Raw genomic sequence first — 18,139 nt, forward strand, 5'->3', positions numbered from 1 at the left:
CTCGTACATACCTGATGTCCTGACGGATGTAATTTATATTTTTTCTCCAATAAAGACCACAATCTTCACAGCCAATTTGGGGTGAGTGCCGCATATTTTCTTCTTCTCTACTACGTATATAATACAGGATGTAACTCAGGATCAGTAATGTAATGTATATACACAGAGACTCCACCAGCAGAATAGTGAGTGCAGCTCTGGAGCATAATACAGGATGTAACGGAGGATCAGTAATGTATGTACACAGTGAGTGCAGCTCTGGAGTAGAATATGATGCATGTAGTGTAAAATGGTGATTAAAAAGGAGACATGTGGATTATAAAGTTTTACAACATGATTAGGGTCTTTAAGGGCAGCCATAGAGTGAAGGATTCTTATTAATGAGTAATTAAACACCCCCAACTGATTTAGGGGTGTCCTTTAAATTCACAGCTAGCTTGAATTCTTAAATAGACCCCACATCCACCACTTCAAGCTAAAGTAAAGCACCAGATCTGCACGGCTCTTGCATTCCCTTTGCGGGTATGGCTGTATAAAACATTCATTGGTGACCTATGGTTTTGCTTCAGCTGCCACTAATGATGCTGGTGAGAATAAAGAGCCCCATTAAAGCGTACCCAATCTCTCCTTAGGCAGCTGTATACGGGGGTAATGTGCAGACTGCGGCTCAGCTCCCATTGTATTGCATCCTGAGACAGGAAGAAAATGAATGAAAAGCTGCAGCTGCATCTCCCTCCTTCCTCCTTTTCAATTTACCATTTTTACACTACATGAGATTTCTTTTTTTTTCCCCCAGGAGGTTCATGTGCACATATCGATACGCTTTAAGGTTGCCCAAATAACCATGAAACGCTGCTGTAAGCGTAAATGATGAACATACACAAGTTTCTTGGCAGGTGGAATTATTGGCAAGCAACGCGGAAACGGATGACGAACGATCACCGTCAAATAACTGCAAATACAACATCTAAAAAGGGGCCGAGGAGGAAGAAAGGCGGCCATTTTTGTACACCCACCACACGTACGATTAGTTTCCTGTGACGCCTACTGACCTCGGTCCCTTAGTGTTCAACTGCGACGCGCTCAGGCGTCCGTCTCACGTCTCTCCTACCTGGGGATGGAGATACGTCTCATGAGGTTTCTCCCTTATATATCCCTCCACGTTCAGGGCGGTGTCTATAAATTACTTTCAGAACAGTTTGACTTTTTCAATATATTTTTTTTTTTTAATTATTTTTTTCTATTAAATATAAAAAAAAAAAAATATGGCCAAACCACGCTGAGGCATGCAGCTCCGGAGCTCAGAGTGACGTTAAATAAAGTATGTACAATATTCTAGTGCTCGCAGGTTAATGACAAGGGCAAGCGGGTTGGGTTGTGATGTCATAGAGTGAAGCAACGGAGTTTTCTATGGAGGATTAGTGATGTCACTGCCCATCCAGTTTTGTTTTAATGCTTTGCAGAGGGTTAAGGGGGCAGGTTTTTTTTTTTTATATATATTTTTCCCTCTAAAAAATAAAGTATAATACAAAATAAATATGAAATGAGGACGCAAAAAAAAAAAATCCCATGCACTAGTAACAGGCGGCAGACGTCAGAGACTAACTGCACATATCTGGGAGTGAACGTCCAGTTGTAGCAGACTCGAGTGTGCGATTAATATACAAGATCTGCAACTTCAGGTAGTCCTTACTTTACCCAGTTTGTTCTTCTTTGTGCTATCTAGTCCTTCTATTATTCCTCCTGGAAATAAAAAAAAAACAAAAAAAAAAAAAACGCAACGAATGACTGACTATTAGCCTGTAAGGGATTACGCAGTTAGCAATTAATTCCAGGAGGAAGAAGAGGAACGGCACCATGAGTGCCAAGTGAGGCGACACTTTTCGGAGTAGCACAGATGATACGGCAGAGCAATACACACTCGGCACAGCTACATCCGAAATATGTAGAAACCCACGGATGACCCTTTAGGGCAGCACCAGTGAGGATAAAGCCCCCAGACTACAGACTACTGTCCGCAGATGGAGCAGACCCTCCAGCTCGGATACACATTTATGTTGGATCTGCAGGATTAGGTGAAGGGAGAGAAGAAATAATCTTCAGATATGTGAATAAACCCAACAAGACACCAGCGGACACAAATTACTCACGGCTGCAGGGTCCACGGGCGACGTAGGTGAAGGCACCTAGAACCGTTGCTGTACATTCGAGGGTCCGGTGAACCTTTCTTCGCCGTAGACCCTGCTGTACGTTACATACACGATACACATCTCTATAGTCACATGCATTGGTCCCAGGCGGCGCACACCGAGTGTGAGCGACAATCATGGTGTGTCGCGTAAAAGTCTTACGGAAAAAGGAGAAAAAAAAAAAGTTGCTTATGGGAATATACATCTATATGTCCAAGGTGGGAAAGTCAGCAGTTTTTCCGGATGTCGGCGTAAACCACGGTTTCGGATTTGTTGATCTGGTTGCCGGCTTTTCCCGAGTGATCCAGCTGAGCGTATATTACTGGTCCCTGAGAAAACACAAGAGAGCGAGGTTACTTCTGAGACATTGCTGCCCGGGGTATCGGGGGTGACTCTCGAGGTTCCCTTATCCACGATGTTGAAATTAAAGGCGAACCCCCTTTTTAGTGATTCAAGGCAATGTATGTCTGCAATGCTAAGGATCAGGCTGAAAGCAGTTTGGGGAGTGGGCGTCTGACTAAGGCATGTGGACCCCTCCTGCACGAGCCTAATGACCCCTATAAAGGCTCCCTCGTGGTGGTCTTCTTACAGTGGGAGCAGATGATGGATTATTCCTCTCCTATTTTGGGATCGCACCAATGTCGCGGCTGCTTCGATGGGTAACTGGTAGTAATTTTCCCATTACTTGTAATTTTTCTTTTTTTAAGCTTATCCCAAGAATAAGCCGCAGCTTTTGCAGCTCTGATGGCAGTGACATTTACACGTACGACCGGCTCGGAGGTCTCAGCGGTCGGACTCCCCACCTGTCTCCATAGTTAATGAATGTGACCCCCTTTAACTGATGCAGTAATGTCCGCCTCTCCTGCTGTAAAGGACGGACAGGTCGATTGATTGAGCAAATGTATGTTGCACGGGGGTCCCAGGGTCCATCTCAGTCGGCAAACGTCACAGCAGGAAACCTCGCAAAGCTGAAGCAAATCAAAGCGGCAGACAGACGTGCGACACTCAGCATTTACCTGCACGGTTCCAGAGGGGGCGCTGGTTACCAAAGCCTCAGTATCAGAGGGAGACCGGCGTGGCGGCTGCTTAACGGGGGACATCAAGCTTTCCGTCTGGCCGCCGTCACCGCCGCTGCTAGCAAGCGAAGGAATGGTGGAACGTACACAAATGAAGCCGGACAATATAAAAATAACAAAAAAAAAAAAAAAAGTGGTAGAAATGATGGAGACAAATTAAAAAAAAAAAAAGATAGAAAGAAGGGAAGAAAACAAACAAAACAAAAAACAAAACAAATAATGAAATAATGAGGAATGTGTAACAAAAAACTAACACACAAATCACAAAAAAATGGCATCTAACAGGACTGAGGGGGGTGTAAAACACAACACAGGGATGCACTTCAACACCGGATGTGGAGGACAATGTAAGCACTACACAGAGGCACAGTGGGGTCCCAGACAGGGCCCCTGGTAACGTCTAGGAGGAAGCAGAGCGACCAGTGACTGAGGCTTATAGTGGTTGTCCAGGGTGAGGACGCAATGCCTGTATAATCAGTGCCGTCCTTGACCACGCAAAGCATCTCCTACAGGAACTCGACTAAGAACTATTTTGGAACAAAGCAGCCATGTTTTTTATTATCCTGAGCAGCCCCTTTAAAAGAGAGATTTCCACTGCAACCACTAAATCGAAACTGAATATTATACGGTCCCATGTACTCTAGTCACTCCCAGAGCTGCATTCACAATCCTCCTGGTTACAGATCACAGGAAGCAGCAGAACTTGGGCGGCAGCTGTCCTAAGTTCACACCCCGAGTACGGAGCGGCCGCTTCTCTCCTGACCAAAGTCAACACGCCCTTGTGATACAGGAGGCTGTGCGTTCGGGGTGAGGAGATCTGCAGCCCCGTCCAGACAAGGCGGTCCGTACTCAGACCGTGAAAACATCTGCAACGGAGAAACCGTATCTACCTTTTATGTATCATACTCCAGTCACCAAGAGCTGTATTCAAAATTCTGCTGACAGGCAATTTTCCTGGCAGACAGTACATTACCCACAATGCAGCACCGCAGGAAATCACGTGTCCAGGAACAATATTGTCCCATCTATGGTCAAATAACAAAATTCTCGGAATCTACATTTTCTGTTTTGAGCATATTAAAAAAAAAAAAAAAACACTTTCAAACTACTTCAATAATAAAAAAAACCAGTGGAAAGCTTGTCGTTTTTGGGAAGCCTAAAGAATTATAATTAAAAAAAAAAATTAAATAAAAAAATTTAAAAAAAAACAAACTTATATGCACATAGCCTTAGGGCTTGTTAAACTACATTTTTTGGTGATTTTTTTTCCACAAAGTTATTTTTTTTTTTACCATGGGGAAAACGGTAATTAATCTTACCGATAATTGTATTTCCAGGAATCCATCCTGACAGCACCATGGAGGACGTCCTTCTTATACACAGTGGGACAGGAAACACGAGAGTTTAAAAGGACCCTCCCCCTTCCACCCTTCAGTGCTTTTCCAAAGTAACACATCTGGATGGATGCAAACAGAAAATTTATTTTGAACATAACAAGATTAATACAAATGTTACTTCACATAAGTAAAACACATATTTGCCATAGGGAGGGAACTATCCGTGCTGTCAGGATGGATTCCTGGAAATACAATTATCGGTAAGATTAATTACCGTTTTCCAGGTCACCACCTGACAGCACCATGGAGAAGTACCAAAGGAAAAATCCTAGTTCTAGGGTGGGACTACCGCTTGAAGCACTTTCCTGCCAAAAGCTAACTGAGAAGAAACTACGTCTAATTTGTAGTGTTTTGAAAAAGTGCTAATGTTAGACCAGGATGCTGCATTACAAATCTGATCTACTGAGGCCCCACCTTTTTCGGCCCAAGACGTGGCCATAGCCCTGGATGAATGAGCTTTAAGGCTATCTGGAGGATCTTTTCCCTGTAACTGATAGGCCGTGGTAATAGTGGATCTAATCCACCTGGCAATAGTGGATTTTGATGCCTTCTTTCCCTTATTAGGACCCCCATACAGGACAAAGAGATTACTATCCTGTCTCCAGGCCCTAGTCATGTCCAAGTATTTCAGCACCGTCTCCCTAACATCTAAGTTATGGAAAAAGGCTTCTTTTTGATTTTTAGGAGATTGGCAAAAAGACGGAAGAACGACCTCTTGGTTAATATTTGATACAGAGGCTACCTTGGGAAGAAATCCTGGGTCAAGCCTCAAAACCAACCTATCATCAAATATTTGTAGATAAGGGTTCTGGATGGAAAGGGCCTGAAGTTCCCCTAATCTTTTGGCTGATGTAATGGCTACTAAAAAAACTGCTTTTAGGGAAAGATTAGCGATATTTATATCCCTGTTTATATCAAAGGGTTCTTTGCATAAAACATTAAGGACTAAATTAAGGTCCCAGGGAGGCACAGACTTCCTGATTGGAGGTTTCAGCCTCGAGACCGCTCTAGAGAACCGAGCGATCCAAGGGTGGGTGGCCAAGGAAGAGTCATAAAATACACTGAGGGCTGCAATTTGAACCCTCAAAGTACTTGGTTTGAGCCCGTTCTTAAATCCCTGCTGTAGGAAATCAAGAATTCTGGGTATGTTAGGGTGATCAACATCGATTGTTGTGTCTCCACAAAAACTGCAGAATTTTCTCCAGGTTCTGAGATATATTGTTGAAGTCACCGGTTTCCTACTTGCTTGTAGAATCGAAATCACTCCTTCTGAAAGGCCTCTTGATCTTAGGATCTGCCGCTCAGGATCCAAGCTGTTAACCGCAACTTTCCTGGGTTCTGATGGAGGATCGGACCCTGAGAAAGTAAGTCCCCCCTGACTGGAAGATGGTAAGGACTGTCCACTGCCAGCTTCTTTAGTAGGGGGAACCAGCTCCTTCCGGCCCAGAAAGGGACCACCATGATCACCCGAGCTCTGTCCTCGCAGATCTTCCTGAGTACCCTTGGTACTAATGCCAGAGGAGGAAAGGCGTATAGCCGACCCGAGCTCCACGATTGAGAAAGGGCATCTACCCCTGCTGGATTCTCTTGAGGATTTAGGGAGAAGAAGGTCTTTATCTTTGTATTTCTTCTTGTCGCGAAAAGATCCACGGACGGGGTTCCCCAACGCTGACACAGGGTATTGAAGATCCCGCTGTTCAGTTCCCACTCTATGGGTGATAGTTTTTCTCTGCTCAGAAAATCCCCAACCTGGTTCTTTGAGCCTTCTAGGTGGACTGCTGAAATTAGGTGGACTGCTGAAATTGAAAGTACCGAACTTTCTGCCCATTCGAAGATCTGATCCGACAGACGTTGCAGTTTCGGATGTCTCGGGCCCCCTTGATGGCGAAGAAAAGCTACCGCCGTCGTGTTGTCCGATAAGATCTTCAGATGCTTGTTCTTTAATAGGGACCGGGCTGAACACAGAACCTTCCAAACCGCCTGTAGCTCTCTGTGGTTTGAGGAATTGTTGCTCTCTTCCGAATTCCACTGTCCTTGGTAATATCTTCCGAGTACCTGGCCGCCCCAACCCTGCTGACTCGCATCCGTGGTTACCGTGACTGCTGGAGTCTGGATCCATGGGACCCCCACCTGAAGGTTTCCTGACACCATCCACCATCGTAGGGATTTCCTGACTCGATAGGATAGGACAAACTGTCTGTCCAACGAAGACTCTTCTGTCCCATGTTGTTAGAACCGCTCTCTGTAGTTGACGAGAATGGAATTGGCTCCAGCTGACACATGGGATACAGGCTGTCATCAGGCCTAGGATCTTCATTGCATCTCTTATTGTCACCCGAGTTCTTGCAAACTGTCGAACTTTCTTTACCAGGTCTGACCGTCTTTTGTCCAGAAGAAAAGACTTCCTGATGTCTGAGTCTAGTATTACCCCCAGAAACTGTCGTCTTGATCTTGGGGTTAAGGGTATGTTCACACATTCCTGATTTCCATCCTTTTTTTTTCAGGACTGTTTTTTAAAAAACTGCAGCTCTTGGCAGAAAACGCAGGTCCTTTTTTGGTCCTTTTTTGATGCGTTTTTTGATGCAGTTTTCTAGCCAGAGTCTGTGTGTTTTCTAGGAATTTTTTTAGGGTTAAAATGGCTGAAAATACCCTAACCCTACCCCTAACCCTATTCTAACCTTAGTGAAAAAAAAAAAATTCTTTATTTTTTTTATTGTCCCTACCTATGGGGGTGACAAAGGGGGGGGGAGGGGGTCATTTACTATTTTTTTTATTTTGATCACTGAGATTGAGATATAACCTGTGATCAAAATGCACTTTGTAACGAATCTGCCGGCCGGCAGATTCGGCGGGCGCACTGCGCATGCGCCCGCCATTTTGCAAGATGGCGGCGCCCAGGGAGAAGACGGCCGGACGGACACCGGGAGGCCGGGTAAGTATAAGGGGGGGAGATTAGGGCACGGGGGGGGGGGGGCATCAGAGCACGGGGGGAGGGTGACATCGGAGCACGGGGGAGGGGCATCGGAGCATGGGGGGGTGGGATCGGGGCAGCCACACTCCACCCACGCACTTCCGCCCGCTTCCCCGCACTTCCTGCTGCAGCGGTTCTGCACCACGAACCGCAATAAAACCCGCAGATCTATTTTTGATCTGCGGGTTTTACTGCGGGTTTGACCTCACAATGGAGGTCTATGGGTGCAGAACCAATGCTGTTTTACAAAAAGAAGTGACATGGTACTTCTTTTTTACCGCAGCTAATCAGTGCGTTTTTTTTTTTCAATTCAGGACCATGTGCACAGTGGGTCCTGTTTTCCATAGGGTACAGTGTACTGTACCCTGCATGGAAAACAGCCGCGGAACCGCAGCGGCAAAACCGCTGCGTTTCCGCGGTAAAAAACGCACTGTGTGAACATGGCCTAAGTGTGATTTTTTCCAGTTCACCACCCAACCTAGTTTCTGCAGTGTGGAGATCACTAACTGAGAATCGATCTTGAGTTGGGACACTGAGTCTGCCACTAACAGGAAATCGTCTAGATATGGTATTATAATGATACCTCGTCTCCTTAGAAAAGATACGATCTCTATGATGAGTTTTGTAAAAACTCTTGGAGCCGATGCTAGACCAAACGGAAGGCAACGGAACTGATAATGGAGGACTGAACCGTCTTTCTCTATCGCAAATCTTAGGTACTTTTGATGTTGCGAAAAAATTGGGACGTGATAATACGCACTTTTTAGATCCAAAGTGCACATTACCACGTCCTTCCCCAATAGGGGAATTGTGGAGCGAATGGACTCCATCTTGAATCTTTTGTACGATAGCCATTTGTTTAATGGCTTGAGGTTTATGATGGTTCGGGATTCCCCTGATGGTTTCATTATAGAGAAAAGACCCGAGTAGTGACCTGTTCCTCTTTGGTGAGGAGGTACGGGAGTTATTGCCTCCATCCGGAGGAGATCCTGAATGTCTGACCACATTGGGGAGACTGAAGAGAGACGGGCGTTGGAGATAAAAAATCTTTCTGGGGGACGGGATACGAACTCTATCCTGTAACCCAGTGATATAACCTGAATGACCCATGGGTTTGAGGTAATTTTTTCCCATTCCCCCAGGTAATTCAACAACCGACCCCCTATTCTGGTGGCGTCACTTTCTCCGGAACTCAGACCTAGGGTTTGAGGGACCTGGATCTCTATTTCGGTTCCTATTATCCCCCCCTTTCTGGTAACTCCATCTCCCTTGTTTACCTTTACCCCTATAGTCTGCTCTCTGACTGTAATGGGGTCTACGAAAGGGCTGGAATTTTTTCTTTTCCTCTTATGGAAATCCCTTCTTTTCATCAGAAGCTTTTTCCAAAATGTCATCTAATACAGGGCCAAAAACCCGGCCACCCGAAAAGGGAATGGAACATAGTTTGTTCTTAGAGGGAATATCACCCGACCAGCTTTTTAACCAAATGGCCCTACGGGATGCATTAGATAGCGATTGCCCTCTGGCTGAGAACCTGACCGATTCTGCCGTAGCATCTGCTAAAAACCCTGTAGCTAGTTTAAGTAAGGGAATAGCACTGATGATAGACTCCCTAGAAGTTTTGGCTGACAGCTGATCTTTTAAATCATCAACCCATAGATGCATGGCTCTCGCCACGGATGTCGCCGCAATATTTGTGCGGATCACCGCGGCCGAACTCTCCCAAGCTTTTTTAAGGAGACCATCCGCCTTTCTGTCCATAGGCTCTTTTAAGTTCGAGGAGTCCTCGAATGGTATGGCAGTTCTTTTAGACACTTTTGCTAGTGGGATGTCAATTTTTGGTATATCTTCCCAGTCTTTGACCTCTTCATGGTCAAAGGGAAGACGGAGCATAAAGTCTCTCGGTATTGATATCCTCTTCTCTGCCTCCTCCCACTCTTCCAAAATCATTGAGCTGCGGGAAGAGGTGAAGAAGGGGTCAGTAGTTGTAAACTCTGAGCAAAGCCGAGACTGAACGCGGACTCACCGAATGTGGGCATTAACCGGAAAGACTTTTGACGTCTGTGACCGCAGTCCCCCGAACATCTCATCCTGCACGGAAAGAGAGGTCGAAGGTTCCTCAACCTGCATAGTCTGTCTGACTGCTCCCAGTAGTTCGTCAATATCATTGGAAGAGAAAAGATAGTTTTTCCCCTTCTGAGGAGGATCTTTACACAATTCTTCCTCTTCCTCAATGTCAGATTCTGATTGACTGTCCTCAGAAGACGAATCTGACTCCCTCTGCCTCTTCCTAGACCTGGGTAGATCCTGGACCTCAGGCTGGAACTGCTGGACGGCAGATAGGTTAGATATAGAAGCCTGCACTTCTTCTCTAACCATAGCTCTCATGCTTGTTATTAGCGAGGCCTGTTCCCCTCCTACAATGCGGGCGGTGCAGGGCTCGCACAGAGGCTTCTGGCACAAGGCATTAAGTTTTGTGGCACATATGGGACATCTCCTGGTTTTACCCGTCTTCTTATCCCCAGATGAAGGACGCCCCTGGAATATATAAAGGGACCACTACTAGTACCTTTAATAGGAGTATAAGGAGCGCACCTTTTAGAGGGGACTCACGTGCGTAAGGGAATCCTGTTTCCCCGTGGCCTCTACGCTGACAGTTGGTACAGAGCTTGGATCCATTGCAACTGCGGTGTCTAGCGGTATTCACTTACCTTAAATCCTTTTGCTTGTGTCCCGGCGCTCCTACAGGAGCGAGGAGGAAGGCCGCCCCCCTGCTGCCGCTGTGACCCGGAAGTGACGCGGCAGCGGTAAACCGGAAGTCCAACGCACGCTTACCGCCGACACACATGGAGTCCAGAGCGCTCTGCCGTACCTGCCCCTCCTCCGGACTGTCTGCCAAGGGACCACCCTGCAGAGATCCATGCAGGTACGCTTGGGGTAGCCGTCCGAGGTCGAGAGCCCCCCCCAGGGGGAAGCGACCTCCTAGCCAGGAGCAGTGCTACACCGGCGTCGCTGAGGGACCCAATTAATTGGGTGTCGGCGGTACAGAGATACGACTCATGGGAAGGAAGAGGCTGAGCCCCCCCGATCCGCACGCTCTGTAGGGACAACGCTCTCGTCGTTCCTATCCACAGTGGGACAGGAAAAACACTGAAGGGTGGAAGGGGGAGGGTCCTTTTAAACTCTCGTGTTTCCTGTCCCATTGTGTATAAGAAGGACGTCCTCCATGGTGCTGTCAGGTGGTGACCTGGAAAAAAGTGTTTTACATTACCAGCAAAACCAATGCGTTCGCTGAAGTCTCAAGCATTCAGTGCATTTTTCTTTCCTTGCAGATTTGACCCCCAAATTTTTTTATTTTTTTTTTTAAATCTGCAGAACGTTAAATCAATGGGAAGAAAAAACAAGTATTACACACTATTTTTCCTGCAAAAAAAACCAAAAACAATCGTCTGCACACAAGCCTTAGATTCTAGCAAAACTGCAAAGACAGCTCTGGATGTGACTGGAGCATAATTATCACAAATCAAGGTGAGCAGACGATGTCTGCCAGGTGGCATTATTGCACACTGCTTGCTGACGGGCTCCATTGCAGACTTTATAGGATATTTAATTTGCGTTGCATTTCTGCAAATAACTATTTTAGGGGATGTCCTGTCACGTCTGAGTGTTCCCCTCTTCTCCGTGATCAATGTGAATTATGGTCAGGAGAGTCTACGCGTCGTCGGCAGCTTCTCAGCAAATTGCGTGATAAGTAAAGAGCTTCTCAGCAGCTGCCCTGAGCAGTAGATTGGGCTCCTCACTGCCTAAAGGTACCTTCACACATAACGATTTCGTTAACGATATCGTTGCTTTTTGTGACGTAGCAACGATATCGTTAACGAAATCGTTATGCGTGACAGCGACCAACGATCAGGCCCCTGCTGGGAGATCGTTGGTCGCGGGGGAATGATCAGGACCTTTTTTTGGTCGCTGATCACCCGCTGTCATCGCTGAATCGGCGTGTGTGATGCCGATCCAGCGATGTGTTCACTGGTAACCAGGGTAAACATCGGGTTACTAAGTGCAGGGCCGCGCTTAGTAACCCGATATTAACCCTGGTTACCATTGTAAAAGCTTAAAAAAAAAAAAAAACACACTACATACTCACATTCCGATGTCTGTCACGTCCCCCGGCGTCAGCTTCCCGCACTGACTGTCAGCGCCGGCCGTAAAGCAGAGCACAGCGGTGACGTCACCGCTCTGCTTTACAGCCGGCGCTTACACAGTGCAGGGAAGCTGACGCCGGGGGTCGTGACAGACATCGGAATGTGAGTATGTAGTGTTTTTTTTTTAGCTTTTACAATGGTAACCAGGGTAAATATCGGGTTACTAAGCGCGGCCCTGCGCTTAGTAACCCGATGTTTACCCTGGTTACCCAGGGACTTCGGCATCGTTGAAGACAGATTCAACGATGCCGAAGTTGTTCCCCTGATCGTTGGTCGCTGGAGAGCTGTCTGTGTGACAGCTCTCCAGCGACCACACAACGACTTACCAACGATCAAGGCCAGGTCGTATCGCTGGTCGTGATCGTTGGTAAATCGTTTAGTGTAACGGTACCTTAAGCCTCCTGCGGACGATGCTTATCACTACGGACGATGTACTAGAAGCACAGCAGGAAACAGGTGGAAAGACGACACGCTGAGATAAGAGCAGCACACCGGGGACAGGAAGCAGTTAACGGTTAAGCAAAACACACACAGAATATATAAGTACCAGCCTCGAGAGCGGAGGAGTCAAATACACCGGCTATAAGGCCTTAATCCACCGTCTACACCGTATTGGGGCTCTGTAAGGGAGAGCGAGAGACTGGCATTGTGTGGAGATGGAGGAGGAAGGGGAGGAAGGGTCCGGACACCATGCGCCATCCAGCAAGACCGAGGTTCAGACTTGTTTAGTGGTTTATTATGGAAGAAAGAAGTGAAAGACCCCCGAATCACCAAGCCATGCAAATCATCCCCCCAGATTAATGCGAGCATCTGTTCATGCAGGTACATGTCCGGGTCACTGCAGATCGCTATACAGGATGTCTGTGCTGCCTGCAGGAGTTCGGCCCAGCGTATCGCATTGATCTTACCATGATGCCGATTAGCTAGGAGCTATGTGACTTGTACAACTGCAAAAAGGGGCCTTATGGGATGGTCTCAAAAAGAGAAAAAGAAAAAAAAATAAGTCCCATTTGAAAAACATAGTTACTTTCTGCCATTTTTGGGAGGAAAAAAAGCAGCCATGTTTTTCTAATTCTGAACAACCCCTTTAAGCTCGGCCAGAGATCAGTTGATCGCAGTAGGGCTTCTAAACCTTCCTAGCGATCGGCTGTGACACTTCGGCACATAAAAGAGGGTCCCTGATCTAGAACTCGTCTATAAAAAGGTATAACCAAAACAGACCATAGGAAGTAGATTTCACTCTTGTTTTTGGGGTTGGACTTAGAGTCACCCTGCATAGATTGAGGAAAACTACCAGAAGTGAGCGGCAGCCAATGACGTGGGGACACGCACACCTGCCGAAAAAGTGTGCACGATCATCGGGTATCGTGCATGTGACCTGTTTCTTAGGGTAGGACCCATGTACAATACCTGCTGATCGTGCACGTGCGAGTTGCAACGTCATCGGTGCGGCTTCTGGATGTCACCAGATAATTCCTTTTAAAAGGGATCATGCCATTAACAATAGTTATTAAAAGGGTAAATGTATGGCGGCAGCAGGATCCCGCCACAACCAGAGCCCGCATTGATCCCGAGAATGGGTGAATGGTTCAGTAGTGAGCATGTGCGACCACCACTCCTATAGACAGAGAATGGGGCGGTAGTGAGCGTGTGCGACCACCTCTACTATACACAGTGAATGGTTCAGTAGTGAGTGTGTGCGACCACCTCTACTATAGACAGTGAATGGGGCAGTAGTGAGCATGTGCGACCACCTCTACTATACACAGTGAATGGGGCGGTAATGAGCATGTGCGACCACCTCTACTATACACAGTGAATGGGCGGTAGTGAGCGTGTGCGACCACTTCTACTATACACAATAATGGGGCAGTAGTGAGCGTGTGCGTCCACCTCTACTATACACAGTGAATGGGGCGGTAGTGAGCGTGTGCGACCACCTCTACTATACACAGTGAATGGGGCGGTAGTGAGCGTGTGCGACCACCTCTACTATACACAGAGAATGGGGCGGTAGTGAGCGTGTGCGACCACTTCTACTATAGACAGTGAATGGGCGGTAGTGAGCGTGTGCGACCACCTCTACTGTAGACAGTGAATGGGCGGTAGTGAGCGTGTGCGACCACTTCTACTATAGATGGTGAATGTACCAGCGGTTGCGCATGCTCACTACTGCTCTAGAGAATTAGGGACCACCTCTCTCGGGATCAGCGAGGTTCCAGTGGTCATACAACGCCCTATTAAACATCCTGTGCACATACCTTAATGGGACAAGCCCTTTAAAATAGTTCATATAAGTGATCTCCACGATGTGCCATCTTGCCAGATGAAAGTGGGCACAGTGCCACGTGAAATACCAAGGTTCATTCTGTAAATTTTCCCAGAATGGTGCCACTCCCGACCAGATGCCTGGCAGTTACTACAACTCCTTCCATAGCACCTGGATGGGAGTGTCTCTGCAGGAAACATGCCTCCAAGATGGGCAAGTGATGGCACATCCTTGCGATGTTTTTCTTACCGCTGCCCTCCCTCCTTTGCCAGTTTCCTGTAACTGACACTAAACAATACAAAAGGTCAAAATGACACCGCAAGATTAACATGCAAAACACTTCTGCAAAAAAACCCATAAAGCACTGCCAGGCGATAGGCTTATCTTTACCCCTAATGAAGCGCGGATAGAACGTGTTCACACCCCGGGTACATCGCAGTGTTGTTAAAGGGAGACAAAACCTTGTGTACTGTAGAAACAGCCCAATAGTAAACATATTAATAAATGTGCATCATATACATCATACACACAGGCATAGACAGGAACTCACCCAGTGTAATTCTGTTTAGACCTTTTCTTTTTGGTTATAACCACTGCAAACACAATGATGGCGATGACGAGTAAGCCGCCGATAGCCGCGCAGATCATGCCGACCAAGAAGGGGACATTGGACGCAGGGAGATTATCTGGAAGACAAGAGACACATCCTTAAAGAGATGAGCAAATCTATCGTATGCTAGCAAGTCTGCCAGGAGAAACCCGCTCACCCTTCTCCACGACACGCAGCTTTATCTGCTTGGGGGTATTGAGAATATCCGGGGGATTCATGACGGCGCAACTGTAAGTGCCATTGTCCTTGAAGGTAATCTTATCGATCTTGATAGACACGTCCTTATTATTGATGTCTCCGGCCCAGGTCACTCGATCTTTAAAACGTTGCGGGACACCGGGGAACTCCTTCCCGCCGATGAAGTAGAAAATCTAAAAAAGGAGAGGTGATCAAAAGAGAAATATTAAGGCAGAAACCAACAACTTTTTCATTTTTAATGCCCTTGAACGCAAATGTGCAGAAGACGAAATCTGGATCAAAATAAGTCGGACGGGTTTGTGCTGAAGAAAAGTAAGCCACATAAGATCCGGCCTGAAGTCTCCAGTCACTACTAGAGCTGCATAAGACCTGTCCTGCTTTCCCATTAGCCTTCAGGCAGCACCAATTGCTCTGCTGTAGATTCTAACTTCTGCCACAAAGGGGGTCGTCCGTAGCCGCTCAGTTCCGCACAAGAAGGTGAGCGGCACCAATGATGTCCCGACATCCGCCAGGAAAGTCAGGTGTCATCACAACTTACCACGACGCCCCCAGTAGTGGAGCCTTCTTCTGCGTATGTCCACGTGATGGAGGTCGTGACGCTCGTTACCTCTGTAGACTTGAAAGTGCAGGGTAGTTTTGCGTACGTGCCGTTCTCGACGAATAATTCGCTTGGTACATAGACTTCCAAAGCCCCCGCATAATGCACTGAAGGAAGAGAAAAATTAAATTAAATATCCACAAAATGTAGAACGTTCTCCCTAAACACAAGTCATAAAAATGAACAGCGAAATTCTGACAATCCGGTGCTAAATAATTGTAGTTTTCAGTCCACGAGAGGTATAGGTAAAACACGCACCACCTGCTTGTAAGCAGTTAGTCCATAGGACATTGCTGGAAAGAAGATTCCCAACACACACACTTTGGGCGTTTTTGCTGCTTTTTTACACTAATTTTCAGCTGTGTTTCACGGTACCAGCAAAGTCTGTGAGATTTCAGAAATCACATTGTTTTTTGTCATCAGGATTTTGTGCTTTGCTGCGTTTTTTTTTATATAGAGCACGTATGTCACTTTCAGCGTTTTTGCAGAGTTTTTCACCCATTGACTTGAATTGAGTCGCACGGTGCAGAGGCGAGTTCACCAGGAGAATTTCACTGCCGTGAACTCGCCTCTGTACCGTGCGACTTTCTCACTGAGGTCATCGCAGTTCATCCTGGCTGGGAATGGAGCCTCAGAGACACCACAGCTAGTCACAGAGGCTGTGCTCACAGCAGCTTATTCACCCGTGGTTCTCAGCCTAAAGGCTATATGCACACGATGCGGATTTGCTGCGGATCCGCAGCGGATTTTTGCACGCAGAAACGCTGCAGATCCGCACTGTGATGTACAGTATAATGTTATTCTATGTGAAAAAAAAAAAGCTGTGCAGACAGTGCAGAAAAATCAGTGCGGAATTGCTGCAGATTTCAAAGAAGTGCATGTCACTTCTTTTGTGCGCATCTGCAGCGGTTTTGCACCCCTCCATGTTAAAATTCCGCTGTGGCTCAAAAACCGCTGAAAATCCGCACAAAATCTGCATCAATTCCGCCTAAAAACCGCATAAAAACTGCGGCAAATCCGCAGCTGCGGATTCTGCCAAGAGATGTGGATTTTGTGCAGAAAATTCTGCACCTCTTTTCGTACATGTGCACATAGCCAAAAGGTCACATCTTGGCACTGTCCATGTTGAAAACTAATGATCTCCCAGACATGAATTACGACGTGGGACAGAATGATGGACAGGTATGGTATATTGTTGTTTTAATTTATTTTTATTACAGGAGAACGAGGAATTCGGTGGAATTTGGCGAGGTCGTAAATATGGTTTCATTGCGATTATTAAAATGAGTGTCACTTTTTTTAATTAAAGGAATTTATTTTTGGTGTCTGTGTTTTCTTACAATGCAAAGTAAAAAGGGCAGCACACTGCAGCGCCAAAACATGCAAACTTGAAAACACGAAATTTGAACTGCATTACTGCACTAGAAATATGAAAAATGAGAGCTTTTAGCGCATAAAAATGGCCATATTTATGTGTACCTCGTAGCCACTTTACGGCATCTCTCTTATACGAGGTCATACGCTTGACCTACCTCGCTGAGAATAGACGTCTCCATCTGAATGGGTACATGTGAAACCTCTTCTTGGACTCAAATTCTCTGAGAATGAGAATTTGAGTCCAAGAAGAGGTTTCACATGTACCCATTCAGATGGAGACGTCTATTCTCAGCGAGGTAGGTCAAGCGTAGGACCTCGTATAAGAGAGATGCCGTAAAGTGGCTACGAGGTACACATAAATATGGCCATTTTTATGCGCTAAAAGCTCTCATTTTTCATATTTCTAGTGCAGTAATGCAGTTCAAATTTCGTGTTTTCAAGTTTGCATGTTTTGGCGCTGCAGTGTGCTGCCCTTTTTACTTGGCTATATACGAGTTGGCGACTCTGGGTTCAGCACCTGTTCACACTCAGTCTATGTTTGGATGTGCAGGTCAGGTTTTTGAAATGTATTCTTACAATGCAAAGCCAAGTGCCAGAATTGGCGCATCTTAGAAATGCTCCTTCTCTGGGGCGGCTGAGCTGATGGTTTCAGCCTGGGGGGGAAGGGGCAGTATCCATAGCCTAGAGAGGGGCCATTAATATCAGCCCACAGCTGTCTGCATAGACTTATTAAATTATAGGAGGACCCCACATCATTTTTTTGGGAGGTCCCCCATTTTAATAGCCAGTAAAGGCTAATTACACAGCTGTGAGCTGATGTTAATGGCCTGGGAAGCTCCATGGGTATTACCCATACTAGGTGGTCGCCCGATTCTAACGCATCGGGTATTCTAGAATATGTATGTAGTTTATGAAGATTTTAGAATAATACTATGAATACACAGGATTCAGCTGGCCGGGCGCGACCAATTAGCGAAGCGTGGTTCAAATTCCGCGCCAATTCGCGGCCGGAGTGCGCCTGTCGCTGATTGTTCTCGGCCGGCCACGCAGTACATAGCACAGCCCACGCAGTACATAGCACAGCCCACGCAGTACATAGCACAGCCCACATAGCGTATAACAGCCAATGTAGTATGTAGCACAGCCACGTGGTATATTGCACAGCCACGTGGTATATTGCACAGCCACGTGGCAATAACACGTGATGATGTAGCGATCTCGCGAGACCACCACGTCATCTCCGGTCATT

At 46.6% G+C, this 18,139-nt stretch overlaps 1 protein-coding gene across 2 annotated transcripts in view; it reads right to left on the reverse strand.

Moving 5' to 3' along the window:
- Positions 1-1,240: 1,240 nt before the first annotated feature.
- The window catches only part of MPZL1 (myelin protein zero like 1), a 45,520-nt gene continuing 28,621 nt past the window's right edge, over positions 1,241-18,139 (reverse strand). Inside the window, exons 2-6 of one of the 2 annotated variants that reach the window (XM_069760587.1) lie at positions 15,454-15,620; positions 14,875-15,088; positions 14,658-14,793; positions 3,206-3,320; positions 1,241-2,518 (exon numbers count right to left, since the gene is read on the reverse strand). In XM_069760587.1, coding sequence (XP_069616688.1) covers positions 2,417-2,518; positions 3,206-3,320; positions 14,658-14,793; positions 14,875-15,088; positions 15,454-15,620 — 734 coding nt within the window. In that variant the 3' untranslated portion in view covers positions 1,241-2,416. Of the gene's footprint in view, positions 2,519-3,205; positions 3,324-14,657; positions 14,794-14,874; positions 15,089-15,453; positions 15,621-18,139 lie in introns of both variants that reach the window. The other variant, XM_069760586.1, reaches the window with a different exon arrangement.

This window comes from Ranitomeya imitator, chromosome 3 (assembly GCF_032444005.1).
Source record: "Ranitomeya imitator isolate aRanImi1 chromosome 3, aRanImi1.pri, whole genome shotgun sequence".
Taxonomy (NCBI): domain Eukaryota; kingdom Metazoa; phylum Chordata; class Amphibia; order Anura; family Dendrobatidae; genus Ranitomeya; species Ranitomeya imitator.